The following is a 10,000-nucleotide window of genomic DNA, read 5'->3' on the forward strand; positions in this document are numbered from 1 at the left end:
GAGAAGAATTAGTAAATACACACACAAATATACCCTCCATCGAATTTGCGTACAGTACAAACATACGACAAGATAACGAACAATATGAAGACACATAGAAGAGTAATTTTTTTGTTGCTCCATTGTATTATGTTTTATATAAACACTGATTATTTTATAGTTAACCTGCATAGGTACTCGGCGTTGCCCGGGTATGGAGAAGTGGTATAATAAGGGTATTAGGCAACCCCCCCCTAAAACAATAAAGTAACTGTGCGAGCGCAAAAAACTTAGCCGCAGTAGCCAGGCTTGAACCTGTAATGTGTAAGAGGAAAAGGAGGTGAAAAAAGCTAACACGTTAGCTGTTGAGTCTGTGGCGCACTTGTGAAGTCACTGGCCTTCGAAATAAGGTTTTTTTAAACGTACGTTGAGATTGCTAGAGGTTAAGGACTTGCAAAAATGTCGACGCAAAAAATGATCCTTTTTTGCGAAAAAAAAAAAAAAAAGGACCCAGTTGCCGGCCAAATAATTGGTTTGGGCCAATTTTTGGATATTTGTCAAACGAGAGATCGATCTTTTAAACATACCAATTTTGTCATTGTTTGATACGTCTGTCAAAAGTTTATGGCAGACATACAAAAATACACAGACACACACACAAACACGCATGTTGCCTTTTATATATTATACTATCCGGGGTACCCGGTGTTGCCGGGGGGTGGAGAGGTGGTGTAGGGGTGAAATCAAAACAACTGTAGGCATCTCGGGTGGAGAGATGTCTTTAAAAAGTGGTAATCGGGTGTAGAGAGGTGGGGGATTAAAATAACACTAGGCAGCCCGGGTGGAGAGAGGTGTTAAAAAAAGTGGTAGTAAGCAGGCAGGCTCGAACCCGTAACGTGAAGGAGGAAAAGGTGAAAAAAACCCTAACGTTTTAGCTGATGCGTCCATCGCGAGACCGGAAGTCGCGAGCGTTGGAATTAAGGTTAGTCGATCCAGCGGAGACGATGACTTACGAAAATGTCTACGAAAAAACGATCCATTCTGGTAGAAAAATGCCCAGTTGAGGGTGAATTAATGTTTTTACCCAATTTGTCAATATTTATCGTCCGAGAGACCGAGCTTTAAAACCAGACCGAGTTTGTCACGTTCCAACGCATCTGTCAGAAGTTTTGGCAGATATACAAACATACACACAATTTGCTTTTTATATAATAGATGAACTAATTTTGTCTTCAAACTTGGGGAAAATTAGTTCAAGTTTTTTCTACTAATTTCTACTGATAAAGGAGCAGATAGACGATCGATAATGCTAGAGATGTTGATTTGGAGAATATGGAAACATTTGTCTTCCTTGGCTTCAGAGTATGCCGTCTGATTAAGGCAGGACTAAAGTTGAACATTGCATCGGCGCTGCAAGATCTGCTTTCGTGCAGCGCCAACGATGCTTGTGAGAAAGGAGAGAAATCTCGCTCATCACCAAATCAGCATATCTACCAACCGACTGTTTAGATCATTCTCTTCTGCAGATTTGAAACTTGACTGAAGGTTGCTGACCAACGGAAGCTTAAAGTATTTGATAACAAATCTCTTCATGTCATCGCATTGGTCAAATGTGGGTAATAAAAGGAGAGTAGAAAGACCTTTTTGTCCTTTGGGCCCCACATTCCATTAGCAATGTCTCTGGCAAAGAGGAAAGAATTGCTGTTTTCTCGGCCATAATTTATCTAACACCTAGTTGTTGACCGTCAAGTAATTTTTGTAGCTTACTAGTAGGACTGTGACAACAAAATATTCTTTTAATTCTTTTGACTCTCGGGTATATATCCGACACAGTTAGACACACTTCATCAATCGAGAACCACATGCCTCTATATAAAAACATAAGATATTAACGGATATATACTTAAGAGTCAACACAATGAAAAGAATATGCTGTTGTTACAGCCGTACTTATTATATACAGTGGTTTCATGCCTTGCCTAGAGTAATTTATATATAAAAATAAAACAGAACAGCTGTGTCAATGATAGAATCTGCGAACATTCCTCTCTGCGGTGATTTTCTTTTCGGCGGTTTGCTCATACTGCTTGTCATCATTAGACTTTGATCGGAGACATTCTCGTTATGCCTTCACTATCCAATTGCCAAAAATATGTGCAGCTGAAAACCTTAAAAGTCAGGAAAGAGCTTGTCAAAATCTTCAGTTTAAAAGTTGACGCTTATTGGCTAGTGAATGCGAACTGACTTGCTATCTCGGTGGAGTTAGCACAAGAGCTCGTTAACATTGAATGGTTCCGAATTTTTTCGATGAGGACTGATTATTAGTATCGTGCCGATCCTTTTGACTACTGTTCTCATCTTAAGAGTTATTTTCACAACGAACCATTACTTATAAATAGTAGATAATATAACGTAAGGAATAGTGATGTTTACATCTAGAAACAGATACGTTTAAGGCCCTTAAATGTTCTTACTAGAATTGTCCGTGGCGCAGTGGATAGAGCACTTTGGTAAAATTCAGTTGTAAAAGTTACACCCATCTGGAGATTGAAAGTTCAATCCTAGGTGCGTGTGATGTCAAAAATTCAATTGCGAAAAACTTAGGTTTTCTACCCAGTTCTACAGAACGATAGCATGCTACCCCTGTTGATTAAATAAAGGGCTCTGTTCCAAATCCCATGCAGATTCCCGAATTCGACACAATACACCTGAAGACGGTTGCATCGAGCGAAACGTCTGTCAGTAGCAATGAAGATGAGAAGAGTAGTCCCAAAAAATACAAGCAATACGAACCATGCACTTCAACAATTCAATTTTGATCATTTATCGTTTCAAGGTGTTATTCATCACGAACCGAAAATCTAATTAACCCAGAACAATAGCATGGACTTATCCAAACTTTTAAAATATATGGTCAAGAAAACAATGCGGGCAAAGGTGAATACTGGCTTAAGATATCCACCGTTAATGCCAATCCAAGAAAAGAGAGGAATTAACAAAGCGGTGGGTGCGATTAGCTGCTAAAATCTAACGTTAACGAATCCTCAGAAGTTTAGCACGAGCGATACTACCCAGATTATCTCCCTTTTATTTAGGTGTGTCGTGAAAGTAAGAATAGTGTTAATAATTTCGATAACACGGTTCTTAATAAAAGTTAACCATAGAGAATCTATATAAGTTATTTTTAAATATAAAAGGATAACTCTACTCAGTAAAAAATAAACCAAAATTGCTCGGGGCTATAACAATAAAATAGAGTAGGTTCTCTCTTCCACTCTTTCTCGTTTTTTTCACATTCGTCTTCTGCACTTCTTTTTTACGTCCGCTCAACCCATTCCTCTCTCGTGTTTTAATACATTGAAAATAATATAAATGTAATTCATTGACGTCTACTTCGTATCATAGATAGCATTAGGAAGGATTGGAAAGCCAAACTCTTCTGACGAGCCTCTCTACTTGATATCCAAAGAACGAATGATTTCATTTGACTTGAAAAAAAATTTAAAAAACGCACTCCTGACGAAATCTGGCTCAATTGACTCCCAAAGAATGAATATATATATATATATACACTCTAGATAGTATTCACCCATGGCAACGCCGACCAAAAATATACCAACTTTGTGCGTGTTTGTTTTGTAGTTTTTCTTTTTTTTACTTTTAGCTGAACATACAAACATACATACACACAAATAACCGCTCTCTATATGTCTATAATAAATGAATATCTCAAACTTTCTCCGTAATAGGACGCTAGCCTATTATCGATTATGCACACACTCTCTAAGTACTGACCAGCTTGGACGTTGCTTAACTTCACTAGATCTGATAGAAACAGGTGTGTCAACATGATTAAGCTGATTTGACTTTTAACGTGATTTGACCTTTAAGGAATTTTAAAAGTAATTTTTGAAAGGTTTAGGGATAACGCAATCAAAATCAGCACGAAATAAAACGCACACACACACATATATATATATACACACACATAATAGCTGGCTGCCCAGCGTTGCTTGGTCGTAAGATACGCTTAAATATATATTTAAATTCATGCAGATGAAGTATTTATTATTATACAGACAATCATTTATCGATCATTATATTAGACCTAATATATACTATTGAGATTAGAACGATATATATATATATATATATATATATATATATATATAGATATATATATATATATATATATATATATATATATATATATATATATACACTTGTACCTCCCCGACGTAACTACCCCCGACAAGCTACTAAGTCTCATCCCTTTACAGTAGAGATCCCTAGGTGCAAGAAAGCCTTTTACTCCAATAGTTTCTTTCCCAGAACTGCGGTTCTTTGGAACTCCCTTCCGGGATTCTGCTTTCCCAACTGCACTGATATGCAGAAGTTCAAATGTAATGTTAACAAACATCTTTCTACTCATCTCCCTTCATGATGACCCTTCTAATAAAGTCCCTGATAGTAGCCCCCCGATTCAAAGTGGCACTGTGCCTTGTTTGGGGTGAAAATTGAATTTTAAAAAAAAAAAAATATATATATATGACTTGGGTGCCATCACCTAGAATCGAAACCAGAACATAAAACTCTTCATCCTCATTCCTTAGCCTCTGACCCACACATATATATATATATTCATATTCAAGCACGTGTGATTGAACACGACAGAGTTCTTTTTTCCGATTTTGTTGGATATCTTTTTAATTCGCCGAGCGTTTTTTTTTTATTATTTCAGTTGGCATGTTCAATCTGTTATATTCAATCAGACGTGCATGAATAATGATTTGCTGCTAATATATATATATATATATATATATATATATATATATATATATATATATATATATATATATCCCAAATCACAATAAAAATTTTCCTCACTCTCTCTCAGTGCCTAAACCAAAACGTGGATTCAATGAACAAAATTTCTTTCCAATAATTTTCCGTATGTGGAACTCTGTTCCGCTGTTTTGCTTTCCAGCTGACTACCATATTATCGTCTTCAAGCCCAACGTAAACAAGTTCTTATTGAAACGCCCTCTTAAATAAGCAAATTATATCAAATTTCGACTAAACGATGACTACGCTATTTCCCAATGACTGCCGTACACACATTAACTCTGATCCTCGAATGGCCTCCGGGCCTTGATATGTGATGACCCTTGTGTAAAAAAAACGCTCCGAGGATCAATTAACGTTTCTATGCCTTATTAATATTCTAAATCAAAATAATATATAAACTATAAACTCATAAGAACACGATCAAAAACAGAACTTTTTTTTTCAAAAGCGTTCAATATGTGAGAATAGCTTTTATAAATAAAACTATATGAATGTTAGGAAGAACCTATGCGGATAAACCAAGGTTTTGAAGCTTCATGGGGTTCAAGCTCAAGAGATATTTATTTTTAATTCTAGAGCCTGTATAAATAAACAAATTACTTTTGAGGAGAGAAAAAAATGTTTTTTTTAACTCACTGTAATATTTTTTAAAAAGTGCTCAATCTTATGAATGTAAAAAATATACTTAACAGGGCTGAAATAATTATTAATATTACAACCCATCCTATATGTCCCGATCGGATTTCATTCCTTCCAGAAACAATGGTCAGATGCTGCTTATGGTGTGGTTTAGTTCTTATTTGCGAATCACCTATACGAAAGCAGAAATAGTATTCGGCGATTGGGTCTCAGTTGTAGGTATGAAACTCGGTGTAATCTCGGGGCGTGTTAGGGGTGTGTTAATTCCGTGCGTGATCCGAGATTCTTTGAGTTACTTCGTAGTTTCAATTTGATTCTTCAAGATTCTGGTTTAAGTTTATTTTTAAAAATTAAAAAAAAAATTAATCCAATTATTTTTGTAAAACATAGTAAATAAAGAATAACAAAAATGAAATATATAAATATAAGGACAGGTTCTTTTTTTTTCTAAACATATTTCGTTGAATAATACAAACAAATTATCTCTACTCGTTCTGGTTTGGATACTTTACAATCTTTTAATTATTTTTTTTAATAAATTAATTTTCTTGTTTCAGGCAAGAACTGGCTGATGTAGTTGCAATAGTTTCTGTAAGCCACAGTACCTTTGAATACACTGCGAAAACTATAAATTCGAAATATTAGAAGCAATATTAATTAAACTTAAAAACAAATATCACTAAAATAAATTTTAATAACCGTAATAAAGTCCAAAAGCTCTTGTATTTGAATGATTCAATGTATTTAATAACAACTGAATTATATATATATATATATATATATATATATATATATATATATATATATATATATATATATATATATACGCGTAGTTACGCGATTGCTTTTGAACTTACCTGTTGGATTGGAAGTTTTTAATTCGACCGTGTTAGGATTTTACCATTCTTGGATTTTTTACCCTTCACCGAACTATCCATTCATGTGAAATCTTTTTATCATTTTTTCTTTTACCTTCTATTCCCCTTACCTCACCTTTTTTTTTTAACTAAGTAAGATCTGTGACTTACATGTGGTTTCATTAAATACTTTTACATGCAAAATCCGATCCCGCATTTTGCTAATTCCTGCCCTCTGATGAGAAGAGAGTATTTCTTCGAAACTCCGCGGATTAAGGACTATCCACTTATCTTGTGCTTCCTTTTTTAAAATTAAATATGTTTTTAACTCTTTTTCCAGATGTTTTTTAACATGTTTTATTAATCATTTGTTCATATTATAAGCTCTATTTCCTTTTCGGTTTTATTGAGCTTTTACATCTGGTTGAGATTACTTGTAAATATTAACTCTTTAATATTTATAATATATTTTAAGTTTACCATTTTGATTACCTTGGTAAACTTATTGTAATTTTTATTTCTTATATATATATATATATATATATATATATATATATATATATATATATATATATATAGTATTGAGTAAAATGATTCATAATTTTATAATTGAAAATTAGTTTCAAAAGGAAAGACAAAACAAAATCAATAGTTTGTACGATCGTTTCGGAAACGATGTTTTATTGAAATAGACAACATGTCTTGAACAATAATTTTATAAAAAGATTTTTTTATATTTAAACAAAGTCTCCCCATCGCAAAATAATGCGGGTGGGGTGGGGGTTCAAGACACAAAAATAAACCAGCATCTTTGTATTGAGGTAGATATTCCTTTTCCCGCCCGTTTTTAAAGTTAGTTCTTATTTTAGTCCATCTTTTTCTTGGCATGTTGTTAAAAGTTGTCTATTAATGGTTGCAAACAATTCTAATTTCCCCTCAAAATTAATATATACATAGTAAGTTATAAAATGTACAGTGATGATCATATTTATTGGCACGGTAAAATAAAAGTTAAATTTTGTCTAATAAATTCTAAAAAAGGGATTAAATTAAAGAAAATAACAAAGTATATTATGTATTTTTAACTGGCCTTTCCGATGCAGCAATCGGATTTTAGAAAAAAATAAATAACAAAGGAACAACAAACATAATTGCAAAAAACCCTTGTTCAAAATTATTGGCACGGCTTTGTTTTTCTTTTAGTATCAGTATAATATCAATCAATTTCCGGTTTACGTGCTTTCTGAACTTTTTTATAGCCATATTATGCTTGTTTAACGCTAATTCAGTGAATAATTTTTTTCAGATAATTTTTAGATAGCGATTTATTTAAACTATTATAAGTTACTAAATTATAATTTTCAATCGCCATGGTTAAAACTAAGGAACACAGCGAAGACGTCAGGAAGCTTGTTGTAGCATGCCATACCAATGGGGAGGGCTATGATAAGATTTCAAAGAAGCTAAACCTTCCCAAATCCACTGTTAGAGCCATAATAAACAAGTTCAAATCGCAAGGCCACGTTATGAGTTTAGAGGGTAGAGGGAGAAAAAGGATTCTTTCCCCAAGAGATGAACGGAAAATTGTTCGACAAGTAAAACAAAAACCCAAGGATCTCTGTTGGGGAGATTGTTGATGAACAGAGCACCTCTGGAGTGAATGTATCTCGACATACAGTTGATAGAGTTTTGAAGAGAGCTGGTTTAAAAGCATGTCGTCCGAGAAAGACTCCCTTATTGAAGCCTATGCACCTGAAAGCAAGGCTAGCCTTTGCAAAACGTCATATTGATAAAGATGTTGCATTCTGGAAACGTGTTCTATGGACTGACGAAACGAAAATAGAGTTATTTGGCCATAATAAAGTGTCTTATATTTACAGAAAATCTGGCGAAGCTTTCCTGCCTAAGAACACCATACCCACAGTGAAGCACGGTGGAGGCAGTTTGATGTTTTGGGGATCCTTTGCTGCCTCTGGACCAGGGCGACTTGTTAAGGTCACAGGTAGCATAAAAAAGGAAGATTATGTTAAAATATTGGATGAAAACCTGAAAGACTCTGCTAAAGAGCTCTCACTTGGTCGTCGTTGGTGGTTCATGCAAGATAATGACCCAAAGCATTCGGCTAAACTGACTAAGAAATGGCTTGAGGACAATCATATTAATGTTTTGGAGTGGCCATCACAAAGCCCAGACCTTAATCCAATTGAAATTTATGGAGAACATTAAAATTGAGGGTAATGCAAAGGAAGCCTAAGAATCTTATTCAATTGGAGGATTATTGTCAGGAAGAGTGGGCTAAAATTACTACTGAAGAGTGCAACAACTTGGTTGTAAACTATGAAAAGCGACTGAGGAAGGTAATCAAGGCCAAAGGCTATACAATTGATTATTAAATAAATCGTGCCAATAATTTTGAACAAGGGATTTTTGCAATTATGTTTGTTGTTCCTTTGTTATTTATTTTTTCTAAAATCCGATTGCTGCATCGGAAAGGCCAGTTAAAAATACATAATATACTTTGCTATTTTCTTTAATTTAATCCCTTTTTTAGAATTTATTAGACAAAATTTAACTTTTATTTTACCGTGCCAATAAATATGATCATCACTGTATATGGCGATTAAGCTACACTGAATATTTCGCGTTTCATCCACTCTAGGATTCTTCAGGCTTATGCTCTACCTACATATTGAACACTTTTGAAGTAAATACTTAAAGTTTACGCATAAATCTATACTTTCGTATATTAATTTTATGTGAGTAAATTAAGTAGTTATATATATACACATATATATACACACACACACATATATATGTATATATATATATATATATATATATATATATATATATATATATAAATCTTAACTTAGTCTTGTTAATTATTCCTGATGATGAATCCAGGCTAATTCGAAAGAGCTTGGGCCAATAATAACTATGGAAACTACATCAGCCAGTCTTTGCCTGAAGCAAGTAAATAGAAAGTTTGAAAGGGTCTAAACCAGAATGAATAGACATAAATTGTGTGTGTTATTCACTGAAATCGGCAGCATTCTTTCTTTTAAGCATAAGTACATATACATACATATATTTGTTTGTATTCCTTATAAGGAATTCTCTCGCTTACCCCCCTCCATAATGCATGGAACTATCTTGTCTCATTCCCATACTTTGGTGTGTTCATTCCACTAGATGCCGGATGTCCACTTCTCGAACAAATTGAAAATGGCCGGGTCGATATAGAACAGCCAAACATGATAGGTACAACTGCTAAATATACTTGCTCCCCCGGCTTCCACCTAGCCGGACGAGCTCTACGGACATGCACCTCTGAAGGGACGTGGGACGGGAAAGAACCAAGCTGTGAAAGAGGTGAGTCTGAATGTCACACACAAAAAAAATATTCTTCTTTTTTTCATTTCTTTTATTCTTGTTTTTCTTTCTTTTTCGTTCCTAATTTTCCTTCTTTTTTTATCTAATTGTTTTTGTTTTATTTTCTGGTGTCGCAATTTTTTCGACGTGTTTTGCTTCTGTCGTAATTTCGTTTGCGCTTTATTTGCTTTTTCCTTTTCTGAGATGTTCGTGGTTGTGGCTGTGCCCCGTGTCCGTTCTTTCTTGTCCTGTGTTCTTCATCTGACCCTATATATAGAAGATTTGAATAAAAGTAACCCCTAAAC

General features: G+C 34.2%; 1 protein-coding gene across 1 annotated transcript in view; it reads left to right on the forward strand.

Annotated features, from left to right (window-relative positions):
• LOC145291944 (protein lev-9-like) overlaps positions 1 to 10,000 on the forward strand; it is a 1,240,163-nt gene that overhangs the window by 425,774 nt on the left and 804,389 nt on the right. The window contains exon 4 of the mRNA XM_080137869.1: positions 9,516 to 9,695. Coding sequence (XP_079993995.1) covers positions 9,516 to 9,695 — 180 coding nt within the window. The remainder of the gene's footprint in view (positions 1 to 9,515; positions 9,696 to 10,000) is intronic.

Source organism: Euprymna scolopes, chromosome 13 (assembly GCF_053919585.1).
Source record: "Euprymna scolopes isolate OS-2025 chromosome 13, ASM5391958v1, whole genome shotgun sequence".
In the NCBI taxonomy this organism is placed as follows: Eukaryota; Metazoa; Mollusca; class Cephalopoda; order Sepiida; family Sepiolidae; genus Euprymna; species Euprymna scolopes.